The sequence below is a fragment of the Pipistrellus kuhlii genome, unplaced genomic scaffold (genome assembly GCF_014108245.1).
Source record: "Pipistrellus kuhlii isolate mPipKuh1 unplaced genomic scaffold, mPipKuh1.p scaffold_m20_p_27, whole genome shotgun sequence".
NCBI classification, from domain to species: domain Eukaryota; kingdom Metazoa; phylum Chordata; class Mammalia; order Chiroptera; family Vespertilionidae; genus Pipistrellus; species Pipistrellus kuhlii.
Window position 1 is genome coordinate 554,784 of NW_023425526.1, and position 21,183 is coordinate 575,966.

At 43.5% G+C, this 21,183-nt stretch overlaps 1 protein-coding gene across 2 annotated transcripts in view; it reads right to left on the reverse strand.

The window, feature by feature from the left end:
• AFF3 (AF4/FMR2 family member 3) overlaps positions 1-21,183 on the reverse strand; it is a 459,937-nt gene that overhangs the window by 126,687 nt on the left and 312,067 nt on the right. For both annotated transcript variants that reach the window (XM_045587244.1, XM_045587243.1), the window contains one exon: positions 14,455-14,506. In XM_045587244.1, the coding sequence (XP_045443200.1) occupies positions 14,455-14,506 (52 nt within the window). The remainder of the gene's footprint in view (positions 1-14,454; positions 14,507-21,183) is intronic.

A 21,183-nucleotide genomic window follows, 5' to 3' on the forward strand; every position in this document is an offset into this window, starting at 1 on the left:
ATTCTGCTCCAGCAGCCCCTGGGGTCATCTGAGACAGAAAATGTCAGTTTCTCTCCCATTTTATAGAGCATCCTATTTGCATACTCAATAGACAGTACAAGTTCAAAGGCCATATTCCCCAGAATGTACAAATCTTATAATTGAAAGATGTAATAGTAATATGGAGATACTCTTACCCCGGGGAAGGCTGGCTCCAGCGGTGGCTCAGGAAGTCAAAAACTAGTAAACTTGCTTGTAATAACATCCTAAAATCTCCAAAGGTTCTTTCCTCCCATGCACAGTTAAAAAGCCATCTCCTACAGAAGTGTCACATCTGTGACGTGTCCAGATTAAGGCAAGAGTTGCTTGCTTATAGTAATTTGTCTGGTTAGAGATGAAAGAAAAACAATCTGTTTGGAAGCTGTCCTTTAATATTTTCTAATTAAAAAGAAGAAGCATCTTCATGTTTCTCAGCAGCACTGTGTGATTTTTAAAGAGGTAAGTTCTTCTCCATGTCAGGTATCTGACAGGTTTTTGCATTTCAGTGCAAAGCAGACAGACAAAAGGTTACCCAGAAAGTTTCAAGCACATCTTAGTAAGGTAAACGGAAGTTAGGAAGCTTCTTTGGTATCGAATTACTGAGGCATCTTATTGAAAACCCCAAATCCTCCTTGCAATTAATAACGAATTGTGGTTTCTGACCAGGCTGGGAGCTGAGAGCCTTTAAATTCCAAATCTTTCCATTCCTGGACGAGCTTTGCTCTTCAGATGTGAATAGGATGCCTTTCTCTTTCTGGCCGATGTTCAGGCTGGAGTCTGGGAAACAAACTTTTTCCATCCCATGACCTCAGTTTCAGGATTTCTTTCTTGCAAAATGTTAGTTGTTTTACTTGGCAGATTGCCAGAATTCATTCTCATATTCTCTCTCTCTCTCTCTCTCTCCTTGTATTATTTTTTCTATTTCTCCTTCTCTTTTTTCCCCTTCCTCACTTCTTCACCTTGTCTGTCTTCTATTATTCAATAAATTATGGATTTGAGTTAGTTGGACCTAACTAAGCTTTATGTGTGGTGTTTGGTAGGGTTGCTAGAATTAGCAAATAAAAAATACAGAATGCCCAGTTAAATTTAAATTTCAGGTAAAAAAACACACTAATGTTTTTTAGCATAAGTATTTTCCAAATATTGCATAAGACATGCTTATACTAAATAATTATTCCCAGACATTGCATGGGCAGAACTACACTAAAAAATTATTCCTTCTTAATCTGAAATTCAAATTTAATTGGGTGTTTTGTATTTTATCTGGCAATCCCAGTTTGAAAATTAAACAGAAGGGATAAAAAAAAACAAAGACATCCATTTACAAGTCCTGGAAGAAGAGAAGTTTCCGTCCCTCTGAATGCTTTTGTCCGGGCACCACCTCTCCTGGCCTTCCTTTCGTTGAGTTTTGACCCATCAGCTTCGCTAAAAGCTCCGCAGAGCACCCGCACTCCCACCCTAAACAAGCTCAGCAGGTTTCAGGTCTCACCAGGCACCACCTGAGTCCAGAACGTGAAACGTCATTGCCCGGGCAACACGGGGTCAGAGACCAGCAACAAAAACCACACAAATACTCTTTTTAATTCACCCTTTTTCTTTAAAATCTGAACATTGAATTTAGTATTTTCAAGGCACTGAGTGTTCTCTCCACAGTTCTTGCTTTGAGGTGATTTAGCATGATTAGTAACAGTATTTAAAAAAATAGAACTCAAATGTACTCTGAACTGTACTAAAATGATGACCTCTTGGACATTCTGATAGTTAAGAAAGATCTTAATTACATTAATTATGAATTCAAGTGTATTTTCCATTGTCTATGTATTAGCATACTCAGGAGTGACACATAATTTGGAAATGCTGTTCCCTTATTCAGAGATACGTTAATATTCAGTATTTTGAAAAGATTTTGAGGTTGAACAGCTGAAATTGAGGCTGTATGGACATGTGATTAAAAGCATGGACTCAGGAGTCAATTCCCAGTTGTCATACGAGCTGGGTGACCCTGGGCAAGTCGCTTACCCTCTCTGTGCATCATTCCCTTATCTGTAAATGGGGATAACCACCCGGAGAGCAGTGAGAATGATATAAGTAAAATGCCCAGAAGAGTGCCTAACGCATGTAAATGCTCAGTGCATTTTTTTTGGCGGGGAGGGTGAAGGTCACATGACCTAGCCCAAACTGTCAAAAGGCAAGCAAATGCAAAATCAGAGCCTGTCTCTATTTTTACAATTGGCTCATGAAAAAAATATTTTTTTTCTTGGGTTCAAATGCAAAATACATGTTTTTCTCCCCAAAATCGTGAATAATAATATTTTATGTATTTACCCATTAAAAATCTTTTTGTTTTCAGTCTACAACTTCTGGGGTTATATGAAGTTAGCAGCATATTGCTTCAAGAAGTGAAGTTGTGTGGTTGTCAGAACCACCCAACAATGGGTATTTTTCTTGTCTCACCTACTGATTATTCCCTCTGCCCTCCAAAAACTCCAAAAGCAAAGCAAGAACACTCTCTCCCCTTCTTAAGAGGCCACTGACCGATCCAGTCATCTAGCCTCCGTGTGACACAGGCTTTCACGTGCTGCCATCTGGCCCTCTGACCTGCCTTTGAGTTGGGAGCCAGCCTTGGTGCCCAGCAGAGCTGGGTCCACAGGGCCCGCTCAGGAGCCTGAGTGCCAGACGACGTCACAGAAAGTGCTTTCAAGTCAGACCCCCCGGGCGACACTGGCTCGGCTCTACCTGCGAACCTCGGTTTCTTTATCTGTAAAGAGGGAGGTTCTCATGCTGCCTACTTTTTGAAATGCTATTCGAATTCAAAGACTCGACTCTTCCTGCAGGGTTTGTAGTTCACCCTGCGGTCTCTGCACAGCGCTGCCTCATCCTGTGTAGGGATCCTGTGTCTACAAAGCATTCGGTGCACAGCCGGGCACAGAGTTAGTGCTCAGTCCCTGCTATCTCCGAGTCCCCTAAGCGTTTACATTGGCACCGGCCTCTGCTAAAGAAAGGCCTCCCTCTCATTGTTAAACAGCAATGTCTTAACGTAGAAACGTGAGCGTGTGCATGGGTGTGAAAGTTTGGTCAGCGCCCATTATCCCTACATGCCAGTCATTGAACATGCCAGTCATTTAAGAAGCTAAAAGTGGGGGTGGAGTTTTGTGGTAGAACTGTGCGGGCAGAGGCTTAAATACCTGACATGCTTTGATGGGATCATGTGACCACTGCTGGCCGAAATATCCTGGCCAACAGCAGAAGGCGCTTGGAGGTGAGCAGGTGGGCCCGGGCCGGGCAGCCATCCTCTCATTTCCACCCGGTGAACTCTAGACTCCATTCCCTGCTATGGCCCCGACCTCCATCCCTGAGCAGAAAGCTCCCCTTTACCACTGCCTGTAACCAGGCCTCCTCCCATCTCCTCTGCAAGCCGCCTTCAGGCTCTTTGGGACGGAATCTCTGGGAAATGTGGAGGTACCCGGAGCTCTAGGGCCATACCAGCCCTGTGTTTCAAAACGGGATTTCCTCCTCAATATCTCTCCCACTTCCTGTGCCCTCCGCACTGGACCACAGATCTAAGGGGTGCCATCAAGTGGCTCTGCAGCCTAAACTGGCCGGAATTCCGGCTCTGCCAACTGTGCGACCTCCGCAAGCCAGCACATTTCGCCGAGATCTCGACTTTCCATTCAGGAAGATGAGACGTAATAATGTAATAATACACCTCACTGGATTGTCATGAGAATTAAATAAGACACCGTGTTCACGAGAGCGCCTGGCGCAGAACAGGCACTGAGTACACGGAAGCATCATCTCGGGGCGGCTGCCGGGGGGGGGGGGGGGGGGGGGGACGAGCACTGGGGCACGAGGCCAAAGGGAAGCTGATCTGGGGACAGCGGGGAAGGGACAGAACCCGGTCTGCACATATATGAGCTCTGCATTTCGGAGGTTCATCGGCTCTGAAGTCTGCAGATGAGAAAGAACAATCCTAGCGAATGGTATTTCTGGGAAAAGATACATAAAAGGCACAAGGGTACACCAACCATCCTGCGTCACTGCGCACATTCATTTATTCATGCTAATGATTCCTTGTTGAGTAAGTGTTCTGTTCTAAATGCTGGGCCTGGCTTCAACACCAGGTCATGAAGAAGCTATCTGAAAACAAACATATGAAGCCAGTATGTGTGCTCCGTCTGTTCATATCAGGCAGTATTTATTGATTATGAATATGGTAACATTTGTTGATTTCCCACAGTCCCAGTGACTCCCAGAAAAACGCCTCCATCTGCCAAAGCTACGGAGAGCGCAGACTGCTCCTGTGTGCTCATTCACCTCTCCCTCACCGGGAGTCACTGCAAAGCGCAAACTCCCTGTGGGTACTCCGTCTGCCTTAACCATCGTGAACGAGGCAGTGGTCTAATGAGGGGTCATGGAACAGCTTTACCTTCTCGTAGGATATACACCTCCAAGTACCTGCTGCTTGAACTTTGACAGAGTCCCACTCTTTCCTTCCGTCCGTCCTGGGGGAATGCATGTGGGTTCTGAGGGGAGGACTGCAGGGTGCCCCCTAAGCTAGTCACGTCCTGCAGCTGACAGATCTGAGTAAAAACTGAGTCACTGGATACAGACCTTTGGTCAAAATTCTGATCCCTTTCAGCCTTGGTTTCCTCACCTGTAAATGGGGGAAGAAAACTAGGCCACTGGGTGGACTGAAGAGGTCATTTCCATAGTGACACAGCCAGGGCTAGCACAGGGCAGTGCTCAGTACTGTCACTGCCTTCTCCTCCCTGCCCTGGGCACACACTGTCTTGTCAATAGTCAGCAACTGTTGTATTTTGTGAACATGGCTGACGAAAGTGAGTCTGTGTGGTATGACCTACATTTAAACATATTATAAAGAATTAGTGGCCTGGTGCATGAATTCATGCACATTGAAAGGGAATTAAATAGAAGAAATATTTTAATATCGCTATTTGCTCTTTCTCTATAATAGAAGTGTTAACTAAATTCACAATTGACAATGACAGATGGAAATACATGTGTGCGATTGGTGCCAGTGAGAGCTTTATATATATATCATTCATGCAGGAGTCAACTTGGCCTTTTATATTTATAGAATAAACTTGCTTAATTAGACCTGCTTTCTGATGTAGCTAACCTTTTTCCATGCACAGAGCAAAAAGAAGCACCCCAACTTCTCTGTCAGATAATTGTCAGCAACACAGCAGTAAATATCAACATGGAGTAGGTTATTATTGTACAATAGATCACGCAGGGAGAACAAAGGGTAAAACATTTAACTGACTCTCTTCTGTGCAGTGAGAAAACCTGAAGTCATTTTCAAGGTCCACCATTTCTTACATCTCTTCAGTTGGGTCAAGTTTCTAAACTATCTAAATCTCTGTTTTCTGGCTAATGAAAAGAAAATAGGATTCCACTGAGTCTCCTATCTACCTACTCCGGGACTTCTGTGAGGATCGAATGAGGTGAGGCATGGGAAAACACTTCTGACATTTGGTTGCAGTGTGAAATGTTTCCACTTGCTATATAGCAAGTCCTGTTCCTGGCTATAGAAACTGCAAGGAAGCTAGTCGTCACTAGGGAGAGGAATCCAGGCATTGCTACGTCACATCATTACTTGGTGCCCACAGCGACCCTTTCCAGGCTGGGCTGGGCTGTGGGCCACATTTTGTGCCATGAGGTCTAGGCAGCACTGGCTGTCATTTGGTGGGCTGTCTCTCTGGGGGTGATGGCAGGGCCTGTGTCCCACTTGAGGTAAGCCAAGTATTGATTTGTGGTCACCAGGTCACAGCAGCTCCTGAATTGAGTGTCTGCCCTTGGTGGTCAGGGCACATCGTAGGGACTGGTCAGACAGCCAGGCACTTAGCATATTAGCCTTATATATAGAGAGAGATGAAAGATGTCAGAGTCACGGTAGGTAATGTTTGTGACACTTGCTTCTGATACACACTCTGGTGGGATATGATGTAAAATGTGCTTTTGACTGTGTGGGTTGTGTTCAAACAGTCTGACATGAGTTTACACCTATATCCATAATTGAAAGCAGGGACTCAGAGAGATAGCTGCCCACTTATGTTGGTAGGCAGCATCATTCACAACAGTGGAAGGCAGAAGCAGCCCAAATGTCCATGGGTAGATGATAAACAAAAACGTACATATGCACAAGGGAATATTACTCAGCCTTACAAAGGAAATTCCTTTTCTAAGAAGGAAGGAAATTCTGACACAGGCTACAACATGGATGAACCTTGAAGACTTTTTGCTAAGTGAGATAATCCAGCCACCAAAGTGCAAATACTGTAGAGTCCACTTCCAGGAGGAGCCTAGAGGCAAGCTCAGAGGATGGGAAAGGAGGGTGGGGGCTGCGGGGGATGGGGAGAGGGGACGGCGGGGAGTTGTGTGCTAAGGCAGTTATTAATTTGGCACATGAATAGGTACAGAGTTTGTTTGGAAGATGAAGAGTTTTGGGAACGGGGTGACGGTAGCAATGTGAGCGCACTCATGCTGCTGACCTGTCCCGTGGCCCTCCTACCGCAGTTTTGCATTCCGCCATTTCAGTTACCAGTGGTCAGCCAGGGCCCAAATGTATTAAATGCAAAATTCCAATCGTGTGCTGTGCTGGGAAGTGTAGGGAAACCTTGCACCATCCTGCCCATCCTGCCCAGGATGTGAACCATCCCTCTGTCCAGCGTCTCTGCTCTGGGGGTGTAGACGCTCCCCATCCATTCGTCACTGAGGAGTCGTCTGCGTGATCAGATCATCTGTCGTGGTGTCGCACCTTACTTTACTTAATAATGGCCCCAAAGCACAAGAGTGGTGAAGCTGACAATTTGGATATTCCAGAGAGAAGCCGTAAAGTGCTTCCTGTAAGTGGCAAGTTACGTGTGCACAGGCAAGCCATAGTGCACAGAGGGTTCGGTACCGCCTGCAGTCTCAGCATCTGAGGCTGGGCTTGGAATGGGGGGCTACTGCATACTTAAAATGGTTCAGATGATTCATGTTCCGTGTATTTATCACAGTTAACTCACAAAACATTAAGTTACAAAGCACAAGTTTGAGAAATCCTGATCTAGACAACATCCTGAGGGGAGGTAGGGTGTGATGGAGTCGCATGCACAGAGCAGAGAGAAGCGTGACTCTCCGGGGAACGGGAGGTGCCCGGGGGCAGATGTCGCCCCTCCTTCCCCCCAAGACCACGGGCCTTCCAGTCTGGTGTAAGGACTTGGGAGCTAAGGTGTGCAGCCTTGTTCTGTGATGGCGTAATTCCTACACATTCTTGGGCTCGCTTAGGGTTCTGATCTGAGAGTAAAGCAATATCTTCGTGTCTAGTTTCCCTCAGGTAAGACTGACAAAACCTCCTCCCCACTCTGCCAGCCGCTCCTGCACGCATGGCACCTGAGTGCTGGCCCACGGCTTCCTGCCTCTCAGAGGCCCTCAGCCCCGTTTGCTCATCAGACACAATGCCCCTTTCCATGCTCGGCGTCTGAGATTGCAGAACCAGGACCTGGCAGAGCTTTTCTAGGCAAAGGCTGCACACTAGGCTTCTCACTTTCCTAGCAGACAGGATCCTGGCAAATCACTTAAACAGATATGGAAGGGAGCCTCTGGGGACAGAGCGCTCGTAAATAAAGGAGCAGTCGCAGTTCATCATTTTAAACGCGGGTTGCTACGGCCAAAATAAACATCAGGAAGGTTTCAAGTTCCTCTGGAAAAAAGAACATCTTTTGGTAATAGTTCTCAAAGGAATGTAGATCTCTCAACTTCCAGATCAGTTTGTGGAAGCTTATTAGTAAAAGCACAAGCATAAGTAATACATGCCTTTATATGTTTAGCACATAATTGTTCCTCTGAATATTCTCCTTCTTATTTAACCTTTTATAAGACAGCCCCATAATGGGCATCTTTTTAATGAATACTGTTATGAACTGGGAATACTGTTGACTTCCTCCAAAATTCCCAAATTGAAACTCAAACCCCCAATGTGATGGCATCAGGAGGTGACCCTGGGAGGGGGTTAGGCAATGAGGGTGGAGCCCTCAGGAACGGGGTTAATGCTCTTAGAGGAAGAGACAGGGGAGAGCTGACTGCCGCTCCCTCTGCCCTCTGCCACGTGTGGACACGATGAGAAGACCAACCAGGAAGCGGGCCATCGCCAGAATGGAGCTGCCGGAGCCTCGATCCTAGACTCCCAGCCTCCAGGCTGCGAGGAATCAAATTCTGTTTACAAGCTACCCAGGATGCTGTGGTTTTCATAGTAGCCTCGACTGATGAAGACAAACTCTTTTCATTGACACGAACATATTTCACCTTTCATCTCTGTAAACTCCTCACAGAATTGCACGTGACACGCCGGGAAAGGGGCTCTGGATATCATCTCGGCCCAGTCTGTTCACCATCAGACGACACCCAGGTCTTCCAGATATTTTAAAACAGAAGTCAGTGGTGGAGGCGGATTCCTTAGCTGCCTCTAGGCCGTGTCTTCTTCCCTGGGAGAGGCAATACCCGCGCTCCTGGCCTTGGCCCCATCATCAGAAGGCTTGGAGAAGTGCCCATTGAAGTTGGCATCTTCAGAATAAACTGATCATTCAGCCTTTCCTCCTCACCGCTCACTAGAAGACCTATATCAACTTTTGTTTCTATCACTCTTAACCCTTTCTAAGTTTTCCACTTTTTTTAAAAAAATAAGAGATTAAAATTCTCATAAGCTCTGGTCACTACCAACTGCCAAGGCAAGGTTGATTTCTATCTTTTATAAGTCATGAATCTGGTTATGATAGAAATAATAACTATTTACTGAATGTCTACTAGATAATGGGCACTTTCTATAGATTAATTCCAACGAATGCATTAACTTTGGAGACAAAACACTTCACAGGTCACTGATTCAGTTTGAGCTTATAATAATTTCCAAGTCTTTTACTGTACAATGTGTACCTCTGATGAAACATTTCCTTTCCGCCTCATTTTATTTATGTTTCCTCCTAGGCATTGAATATTTTGTTTAATCCCATTTGTTTGTGAAGATCATTTCAAATCTTCATTTGTTCTTTCAGGTCTCAGTCACTTTGCTCCACTGAGGGCCCTCTAAAAACGTAGAAGGAGCCTCCCTCAGGCCTTTTCTACAAGCCTGTGCTGTGGACTCTGACTCGAGAGTGAATTCACTGTTGGCAGGAAAATCTGGATTGAGCAAGCATGGTGACCCCGCCAAACTGTGGACTTCATAGTATTTTGGAAACCCCCTTTTGCTAATTATTTCTAGAGCTTTTCTGGCACAGATGACTTTCTAGCAGGATCTCCATCTACCCTCCCTCTAAGGGCCTTACCTAGAATGATTTTCCTGCAATGATTATCATCTCTAGAAAAACTATCTAAGCACTGTGAGATGCCAGCAGAATGGGACACTGATTAAGAGCTTGGCTTCCAGGGTTTGGATTTTGGGTTTGAATTTTGACTTTGCCACTTGAAGTTATATAAAGCAGGAACCTTAATTAGCCTATTTGCCTCTAAAATAAGTTTTTTTTTTTTGTAAGAATAAAACATGTCCAATGTTAAGACTAGTACCTGGACAATGTAATGACTCAAAACATGTTAATTATTATTATTACTAGAGGCCCGGTGTACGAATTCATGCACTGGGGTTGGGGGTGTGTAAGGATGTCCCTCAGCCCAGCCCGCACGCTCTCCAACCTGGGATCTTTCAAGGAATGTCCAACTGCTGACAGTTGGACATCCCCCTCACAATCCACTCGCCTGCCTGCCAGCCTGATCACCCCTAACCACTCCCCTGTGAGCCTGATCACCCCTAACCACTCCCCTGTGAGCCTAACTGCTCCCCTCCTGGCTCAATTGCCTCCAACTGCCTTTCCCTGTTGGCGCAGTCACCCCCAAATGCCGTTCCCTGTGTGCCTGGTTGCCCCCAACTGCCCTCCTTTGCTAGCCTGGTTACCCCTAACTGCCCTCACTTGCTGGCCTGATTGCCCACAATTGTCCTCCTCTGATGGCCATCTTGTGATCACATGGGGGTGGCCATCTTGTGCAAGGGCATGATGGTCAATTTGCATATTACTTCTTTATTATATAGGATAGGGAAGAAAAGCTGCCACATAAATATATATCCTTTCTGTAAATTTGTTTTTATTCTTATTTTTTTTTAAAGGGAGGTAAATTTTGTGTGTGTATGTAAGTTTTCAGCAGCTTTACCCTAAGAGTATATACCAAGGAGCATAATGGCTGGATTATATGGCGAGAGTATGTTTAGTTTTGTAAGAAACCACCAAACTGATTTCCAAAGTGGCCTTAACATTTTGAATTCCCACCAGTGATGTCTGAGAGTTCCTGTAGCTCCACGTCCCCACAGCATTTGGAGTTGTCCATGTTTTGGCGATGGTAATAGAGGTGTATCACTGCTCTAACTGGCATTTCCCTGATAACATACCATGTGGAGCAACTTTTCACCATCCGCATTTCTTCCTTGGTGACGTGTCTGGGACTTTCTTTGGCCCACTTTTGGGTTGTTTTCTTACTGTTGAGTTTTAAACATTCTTTGCTTTGGATGTCAGTCCTTGATCAGATGTGTCCTTGGCAAACATGTTCTGTCAGCCTTCTCATTCCTTTGACATTGTCTTGCCACTCTGGCAGTCCTGACCTTCGAACTGCATGCCAATAATGCTTTCTCCTCCAGTTCGTGTTGTTCTATGTGGATCGGGGAGAAGCTGTATAAACGTAGATCTCACCCATCCAATTTTCTTCTTTCAAGGACCAAATGCCCAACATTTTCTGTTTTCTAGTAGTTTAAAAATTATTTTGTCCCAGATTTTTTAATAGTTAATTCTCTGCAGGAGAATTAATCCTATATAAGGTCTCCCATCATTAGCATTACTGGTACATGACAGAGATGTGTGTGTTAAGCATAAACTACAGATTTCATCTTTATGAATACTCATAGTGTCGTTGAATAATATTGCCTGCAGGGATCTTTGGGTGTTCCTCAGCTACTCTGTCCTATCAGACAATGACTGCCTAAATCTTAACATGATGGATTTCCTGTGATTTCATCTCCAGTGAGGAAAGACTCCTTTCTAGGAAATTGGCTCTCTGTCTGGAGGCTCCCAACTTTATATTTCAATTTACATTCATAGGATGGTTTTAAGTGACTCCCAGGGTCACGGAGTTTCACAGACAGAAGGATATACAGGCGTTACTGAAGCCACGTCTCTCTCACAGGATCACGGGTGTGAAAATGGTGTCCTTTCTCATGCCGTGTGTGTTATCTGCCGTTTTCTTTGCTCTGCTTCTACCCTCCGCTCCCATGAGCTCATCATTTCTGGTCTGTTTTATTGAGATTCTCTCCCCTTGTTCTATCTCCTGGCATCTGTGCATCTGCTTCTGACAACCTGGTGTCAGAATCATTCTGATTACTGTGACCTTTAATGTTAGGAGTTGAATGCTCCCTCCCACCCTCAACCCACCCTCCCAGCGTGCTGCATGCTCTCCCCCCTCCCCCCTGCTCAATTCATACTGAAGTCCTAACCTCTCAAAATGAGACTACTGGGAGATAGGGGCTTTACAGGGTTAATTAATTAAACAAGACCTTTAAGGTGGGCCCTAATCCAAGATACCAGGTACTATTATAAAAAGGGGAAATGGACACAGAGACATGCTTAGAGGGAAGGTAATGAGAAGAGACACAGGAAGGAGGTGTCCACCTGCAGAACTTGTCAATAGGCTTGGACACGTCCTTCTCTCAGAGGAAACCAATCTTGGACGTCCAGCCTCCAGAACCACGGGATTATACACTTTTGTTGCTTAAGGCCCTCAAAGTACAAAGTCTGTTGTACTTTGTGCCTTAGCAGCCCCAGCAAAATAATACACTTACCACTTAACAAATAGTCTGACCCAGTTTTTCTACTTGATTCTGACTCATGGCTTTACTTTGTCTCCTAAGATCCACAGACTCCTCAGTATGGTTAATGGGCAAAAAAGCAAAATATCCAAAAATGTGGGACCTATTATTTTTTCTTCTTAAATTGAATGGCTTTTCTGAGCCTTCTCAACCAAGCATGTCAAACTCAAAGGCTAACACGGGCCAAATAAACAAGCGGTAAGTTTATGTGGGTCACTAAAAAACAAAAGCTTCAATTTTCAATGTAAATTTTGATAGAGACATGCTGAATAAAAAGGGCTGAAATAAATGAGTCATCATTAACATAAAATAATAGGACATTTTAATAAAAATTAATATTTTTTCTTGAACATTAACTTACCAGACACTGAATAACTTCACAAATCAATAATCATAACACAAATAAATCTATTTTTTTTCTCTGAAAGTGAAATATTTCCTGTTGCGCACACCAAACAAGTTAGTTCAAGACTAATGATGTGGCCATCGGCTGCTGAAATATTCGCTGCCAGTATTAGTGGAGAGAAATGGTGCACCTGAGTGCAAGGCACGTAAGGGAAATGAATGCAACATGATTATAGTAATCAGTCATTAGTGAACGTTGTAGTTCATTATTAATAATTATGTATAAATAACAGGATACTGTAAAACATTAAGTTACGAAATTGTTTTCACATACCATTATATCGTGGGCTGCATGTGGCCTGTGGGCCGAGAGTTTGACATGCTTGTTCTAGACAAAGTAAGGATATTGTCCCTGCCACCTAAATAAAGCGCAGACAAGGTACCGACAGGGACTGTAACATGCTGAGCCTTCGATCATACACGCTGCTCTTCTGGCCTAATTCCTACAGAACTCCAGGGGGCGAGCTCCTCCAGGGGCCCAAGGTCAGAGTCCTCCCCTTTTACCAGGATCCTGCAACCCCCGCTTAGTTCTGCTCCTCCTAGTTCACGAGGCGATGAGGCGGATGGCTAAGCACCTGCTTTGCTTGAGGAGAGAGGAATGTGGGGTGATGCTCCCAGCGTTCCTGTTCTCAGATCGCCAGAGATAACAGAATTTAACAGGACAGCCCAGACAACCAATTCCCTGAGAGAACAGAATTTTTTAGAAATGCATAAAAGAAGAAGAACTTCCACGGTACATCAAACTGCATTAACAGAACTGGTGTCTACTGAATGAGATTTAACATTTTGTAAAATTAAATGTAGGATGTTAGCAGTTTTCCAATATATTTTGTTTTTTAAATGATTTTTTTAAAAACAAGAAATTAAAAAAGTTGTCTCTGTAATAATTACCACTTTTATAAAATTATTTATAAAAAATGCTACTTACTCCCAAATCGCTTTCATTCTAGTTGTGTAAATTCATATCCAGTCTCAAATGTTATTAAAAGAACCAAATTATTTTACGATTCTGCCCTTTTCAGTTCTCTAGAATGCCTCCAGATGGCATTAAAACCCTTCCCCCATTATATTTTGCAGCATAAAAATTTTAAAGTTAGTGATATTTTAACCACTTAAGACTAATCAATGTATTATATCATCAGAAATCATAGCAATGAAACTGTTTAGAACTTTTAGTGTAGCATCTTAAGGAAGACCACATATAATCACATCCTTTATGAAATATATAGCAATCCTATGCTTAAGGGAAGCTGAAGGATTTTTCTAGACTAGAAACAGATCTTAGACAAACTGAGACACTCAATAAATTATATCACAAACTGTGATTTCTACTGAGAAGCATTTTAAACGCTTAGTAGTAAGAGTGCTGGCCCACATAAAGACAAATTCACAAACCATACAGGAATAAGGAAGCTGAGTTACCCCTCAGAGTTCTAATAAAGATTTTCAAAGGGCAAATGTGATTCCTATTGTAAAATCATTTGTTAGCTCCTGAATTATTTCATTTAAACTTCGGTATATAAATTTGGTATCAAATTAATCATTAAAACTTTTGGGTTCCTTGAGCACCGAGAGGAAAAAGCAACATGCAAAGTAAGGAACAGGCGCTTTCTAAGGGCCTTTTCTTATCTTTGAAAAAATGCTTTTGTTCATTCAAAAACATCAGCAAACTCATGAGATTCCAGAGGCATCTGGCCTTATATTTTTCACAAAGTTCCGAGGGGAGGGTGCAGGCAGCAGGCGTTTTGAATGATATCAGTCCCTCACGGGTGTGCGGGACAATGCCTTGGCTCGAAGGTGAGCCAAGTTTTACGTTATTTACCACAGTGACGATGGAAGTCTCAAACACATTCTAAAAGGCTGCCAGCTCCCTGCACCAGTATGTGCCCTCCCATCTCCTTACACTTGGACTTTCCAAAGAGGAGCACTTGTGTTTTCGATATTATTCTTTCTGTATTAAGCACGAGAAAGACCTCCAAATGCGTGTGCACTCGGAGCATTTAAAAAGACATCATCAGGAGAAGGAGAACTGGCCCTCCTCCCATTATTATTGTTACGGCTACGTGACACTTGAACTGTTTTGTATTAAAGAACCGCCATCACGAACAGAAAGAGGAAAGACTTACGATGTATTCGAGGTGCCATTGTCTGGACTCTCGGGCTCAGCATCACCTTTCTCTTAAAAAGGAAGCAGAAAAAAACCAACATGTGAGTATCACAGTCTTCAACATTAAGAGAGATTACATACATTTGAATGTTCCTATTTCCTATAACCATTTTCAAAAATGTGCAGCAGGAGGCTTTTCAAACACCTTTTTTATGTCTGAGAACCAGATTTGCAGAGAATTTCTTCTCTGTAATACCACTGCCCGGGCGCGGATCTGTGAGCAGGCACTAAAGAGCTGTTTGTAAACAACCAGAGGCTCAGAGTGGAAACCTCGCCAGGAGATGAGTATCTTACAGCCGGAACCTGTTTCCTTCCACTCCACTTTACAGAACATTTAAGGAAATAAACCCCATTAGCATTCTACATGAAGGCATGCTGAACTTCGATCCCTTTGGCTAACATGAGCCGAACCAGGTCTGGCTGTGCCAGAACTCGGAGGAGAGAATTTCACTGAGGTTGTATCCTAGGTTACCAGGTCCCCAAGAATTAACCAACACCAAAAGCCCTGGCCTAGGTTTTGCCCCCACCCTCCCCAGTTAATGCAGGATAAAATGTAAACCAGAAATCCCTCCTATCTGACAGGTTAGGTAAAAAAAAAAAAAGTTTCACTGTGGTCATCAAGGATTTAATTAAGAGAGCCTGGAACCAGTTCACTTTTTGTAGTTTTAAAGGGCAAATTCCTCTTGCAAAGATACTGTAACTCTTAGATCCTTGAATACTGGGGGTTTGAATTACATGCCCTCATGCTGTAAGGTGCTCCCTTTGGGGATGCAGGAAGCAAGGGTCGTGATTACCAATGTGGGTCGGCTGTATTACGATGGTTGTGCTGCCCTAATCTACACTAATAAAAGAATAACATGCTAATTGACCATACCTTCCTGATGGCCACCAGCCAATCAGGAGTGAGTATGAAAATTTACCCAACAAAGATCTTGGGTTAATTTGCATATGCAGGTGCTGAGCAGCTGGGGGCGGGGCAGGATGCTTGCATCATTGCCATGGTGACGATGCAGGTGTTCTGCACCATCTGGGCCTCTGGGCAGTGTGGGAAGGCAGAAAGGCGGCTCTGGCCAGAGCGAGGGCAGTGCCAGCAGCCAGGGGAAGGAAGGCTCATGCTTGCACAAATCTTCGTGCAATGGGCCTCTAATAGTTTAATATTAATAAACCCCAGGCAAGGCTGTGGGTCCTAGGAAATGGGCCTGATGGTGGCAGCTGCTTTGCTTTGTTATCTGAGTCTGCAGAACCCCTGGTGTGCTCTTTGAGGGCCCAGGCCTACTTATGTGCAGGCCCCTTTTGTCAGGACGGTCTCCCTAAACTGCATGATGATGACATTCGGAAGATATTGTCCAAACTGAATCCCAAAGCAAACTTGATATCATTTCTTCTTTCTCTTTTTAGGAATCAAAGCTGTGAGAGAAAGACCAGCAGATGTGGTTCACATGTCTATCTTAGATATAACAGAGGTAACTGGGCACAGGAACAGCTACGAGGGACAGCCATTCATCAGAAAGCCAATCATCGACTTCACCGCCTGGGTAACAAACACTGATTAACGGGCCTCCCTGTTAGGAAACCACGCTTAAGTGCAAGTAGAGGCAGCGAATCAATGAAGTGCCTCTGGAGCTCGTACTGTCAAGTCCATCCTCCAGGCCAAGCCTGTAGCGCACTCAGACACGCGAGGCCTCATCAACTGGTTTGAGAACTGGAAAACAGCCTTCAGTCCTTTCCAGAGTCATTCTTCCACGCAGTGGCGATAATTCCTGCCAGAACCCTAAATAGTTATACCTGCGCTAGTGAGACAAAGCTATGTGGAGGTTTCAGTCACCATACTGATGCCCCGCTCTTTAACTGGAGGAATTTGTTGCTTTCCCCAGCCTGGCACTGCCCTTAGCCACACCGAATACAATCATAACAGAGTGAAACAGCCAGGCAGCAGCCAGAAATAGCAAACATTTCCAAACAACTTATGTCAAGAAAACAGGAAACAAAGACTCTCAATGGAGACACTGTTTGGATGTCTGAGTAAATGTTTTTCCTTGGCCGACAATTCTGCCAAAGAACCTGCAAATGGAGAGGACGCAGGCCTCTGCCCGTGGGGCCTGGGCTGGGAGTCGGGCTGGCCCAGCGCTGGGGTGACAGGGACAAGAGAGCGGGTTCTGGCCGGCAGCGAGGACCCCAGGGGCCAAGGAGAGATTTAGGAGCAGCCTGGGAGGGAGTGCTCGCAGCACCTTCAGTGCCAACGAGGAATGGGCTTCCGGGGAAGAGGAGGTGCGGGAGGGAGAAAGGGATCCAAATTATTTTGGTCCTCCAGAAAGAACGAAACAGATTCTCCCAACAACTTGCAATTGTAGGTGATGCAATTATCAGAAGTTTCCTTGAAATGTTTAAGTGCCTACGTCATTAAGGGCCATCCTTTCTTCCTCATGACCCAGGGGAGAATGACGCATGACAGATAGATGTTTCCGTGCAGCGACCGAAGAGGATGGGGCCATCCTGGCTATGTCACCTTTTCATGATGGATACCCCGCAGGCTCCTCTGGGAGGGACCTGCACGGGTCATTAAGGAGATGGACAGGAGAGGTTGGCCCAGGCGCAGGGTGGTCATTTAGCACATGGAAATACAATTACAGAGAGGAAGAGGGGGAAAGTGAGCCACTGCAAGGGCACACACACACACACACACACACACACACACACACACAGACACATGTACACACAAATAAGTCATATGTAGGAACATATGTACAGTATATGTGTTCTTTCACCCTGACGCCTCGCACAGTCCCTGACACACTGCACACTCAGCGTCTGTCTTCTGTCTGAGCACAGACCCCCACACTACAGGGAAGAAAGGGTAGGTACATCCACCATGGAGTTGGACGTACAATTTCAATACTAAACAATGTGATGACTCCAATAGGTCACAAAAGAAAAAATACCGAATTTGTGCCGTTCAGACGCTTAGGGTGACTGCATGGCTGGAGTCTCCATCACCCTGCCAGGAGAGGGACTAAGGATGTCTGAACAGGGAGAAATACAGGTTGTGCCAGGCTGGATTCTGCTGCATAGGTGAGGTTTGATGTACTACATCTCTTCTTTATAATAAAAGGAACCCATGCACATGGCAAAACAACTGACCAGCAGAGAAAACGTGACTCCGTTGCTTGCTTCTGGTTTTCGTTCTGTGAGCCCTTCACCCGTTCAAGACATTTAATCATCCATTTCTTGATTAATCAACTTCTGACAGTATCTTTCCTCTTAAACTAGGCACAATGAGGAAATTCCCCCACCCATTCCTCCCACCTGACCTCCCTTCACCACTTACACAGCTAAACCTTCCATCTACAAGCCAAGACTTAAAATATTTATATTCTGTTCAGTGATTATTAATGAGGCATCCTTCTGCATCTTAACTTAATTAATAACTTAATTTTTAGAATGTCCTATAGGCCAATTAGAAAAATTATAAACCAATAACAGAAGTTTAAATCCTGCAACAATATAAACATTAGTCAGTGAAGAAGGGGGACTGGGCCTGTGGGGAAGGGGAGGCCACTGAGCCTGAGTGAAGGCTGCGCTCCAGCATTGAGGTCCCGGGAAGTCTCATTAACTCCATCAGGCCACAGCTTAATCCGTAAGCGGAGACATGATACAGATTAAGCTGTGGGCCCCGGGCTTTCACACGCCCAGCCTTACCAGGGAATGCTGAACTGGTTCCAAGTTAACTTACGGTCAAACATTAAAGAATATTTCTTTTCATTTAATAATATAATGTGAAATTTCAGTGTAGTGTCTGCATTTCTCTGAGGACCAATGTGGAAGAGATATTTTGTGCTTGCTCTTCTGTGACATTCTTTCTCATTTCTCAAAAAAAAAAAAATAAATAAAAATAAAAAAAATTTAGTAACTTTTTTAGCTCATAGAAGCACTTCATTGTCTTGATCCAAGTCTTCTGTCACTGTCTCTCTGTCTCTCTCTCTCTCACATACTCTCTAGTAACTTTTCCCAGTGTGAGTCTTTTACTCTTTTTCTGGTATCTGTGCATAAGTTCTCAATTTTAATTTACTCAAATATATCAATATTTTCCTATATTTAATAATTTGTTGTGTTTTTATTTAAGAAGTACATCAAAATATGTTCTATATTGTCTTTGGAAAGTGTATAACTAACTAGTTCACATTTAGATCTTCTACAAATACCAGGAGGAGTTTTTTTTTTTTTTTTATATGACATAAGGTAATTTCATTTTTCTTGTAACCAATTAAAAAGCTCATTCTTTCTCCATTGATTACATTATAAGCTCTGTCATGAATCTAATTTTTGTATATATGCGGGCCTGTTTCTATGACCCATATTCTCTTTCATTGTCAATTTGTTTACTACTGTCTGTGATACTTAGCTTAAAACATTTATATATTTTTAATACGGCAAGGAAAGGCTCCAACTCCAACCTTGTTGTTCTCTGGGAGTGTCTGAGCTATTTTTGGGCCTTTGTTCTATCAGAGAAATTTGAGAATCACTTTGTCAATTTCCAGATACACAAAAGAGAAGTTGTAATTGCACTGTCTCCTATCACTGTTGAGAAAGAAGTCACCTGAAGTTGAATTGTTGCTTCTCTGACGGAATTAAAGGGCAGTTTAAGAATTGTTTCCTTATCTATGTGGTTTGCAGATGAACTATAATGTGTCTAGTGTGGCCTTTATTTTTACTGCTTAATATGCATGAGGTTTTTAGAATTTGTGGGTTAGTGAATTCAATTCTAATTTTTTTTTCAGCCATTATCTTCCTTAATATATTTCCTCTGTTCCCTCATCTCCTTCTGAAATCCTACTTAAATACATGCCAGACTTTCTTACTTTATCTCGCACATTTCCTTTTTTCTAAATATATTGATATTTTCATTGATTTTAGAGAAAGAGGAAGAGAGACGGAGAGAGAGAGACATCAATCGATATACATCCCATCCAGGGATCGAACCCACAAACTGGGCATGTGCCCTTACCAGGAATCGAGCCGGTGACCTTGTAGTGTGGTACATGGGACAATACTCAACTACGGAGTCACACCAGCCAGGGAATATCCCACACATTTCTTAATTTCCATTTTCCTCTAGGCGGCACACTAGATAATTTCTTAAATTCAATTTCCCAATACATTAATGTTTTTAGCTGTATCTAATCTGCTGTTCAACCTGAATGAGAAAATTTTTATTTGTTATCATTTTTTCATTTCTAGAGGTCTGATTAGTACTTCTTAAAATCTTCTTATTCTTAACCACATTCTCAAACATCCCATTCTGGAAATTGAAGCAAGCACTCTTATTTTAGATTTGGGTTGGGTAATCCCAATATCTGAAGACGTTATGGGTCTAATTCTCTGCATCTGCTGTCCTCCTAACTCTTGTTCATGATCTTCTGCTCCACGGTATATAGTACTTGTGATATGGAGTAACTCATTTCCCTCGGAATTATAGTTCTATTATTACTTATTCTTCTCCACTTTTGTTTTCTTTTTCTGGTATTCCTATTAGCTGGATGTTGACCTTGCCACCCCAATTAATCTTCCATGTATCTGAACTTCCTTTCAAATTTTCCATCTGTCTTTTGTTTTATGTTCAAAAAAAGATGTTTTCAACCTTATATTACAAATCCTAGACTTCCATTATTACAAATCATTTCTATTAAATTTTGTGAACCATATTTTTAATTCTCAAGTGCTCATTTGTTCTGTAACTGCTTCTTTTTCATACCAATCTGTTCTCTCCTTTTATTTAATACAGTAATTTCAAATGTTTCTGAAGGCTGTAATTATACTTAACATTTTTTCTTCTGTTTCTTGAATTAAGTGGATTTCCTCTGGAGTCAGTCCTCTTTGGTACTTATTGGTGACACATTCATGCTTTGAACGATAGCAGGCTGGTTTACAAAGGTAACTGATGGGGGTTTCCTGTAGTCGTATATTGATCTGTTTTCCTCACACACATATCCCTGGCAGGAAATGCTGCTTTGAGCTCTTTGTAAATGGAAGGGTATGTTCACTGAAGACTTTATTCAGGGTTCGGAGAAGAGAGACCTCAAGACAAGCTGGCAGCCCTGATCCTCTCATCCTGCTCCACACCAAGAAAGAAGTACTGTACTCTGGATGTGTAGCATTTTTGTTTATTTTAATCTTGAAAAAAAGCTAACTCTTCTTCCACCACTCACATATGTCTTTTTTTAAAGCCTGGTATTACCTCAGAATCTATACGCTTCTCTTAGGTATCAGCTCCCAACTAGAGCTTCTGGTCAACTGTTCTTTTCTTAGCAAATGTTATCGTGTTATTTGATATTTTGTTTTGTTTTGTTTGTTTTGGGGGGTGGATCCAGATGGAAATCTATGTATGAGAACCAGCTAGGATGGTGTGGATGGGCTGTGGGTGGAAGAACGGCCCCGGTCCCTACCGCTCTCTGAGCGCCAGGCCTGTTCCCTGTGAGATTGAGCAGAAACCTGGGGTCTGTCATGGAGTCCCAAGGACACTCCCAGCACCGCTAGACCTGGTTTCTGTTTGTTTCATTAAGACCTTCCTTGCCCAGGGTTACTTCATAGGAGGGTCCTGTCACTCTCTGTTTTCCAGGAACTCAACTGAATATCTGTTGATGCACCCCTTTCTGTCCTCAGCGCTGTTACAGATTTATATTCATTGTGACGA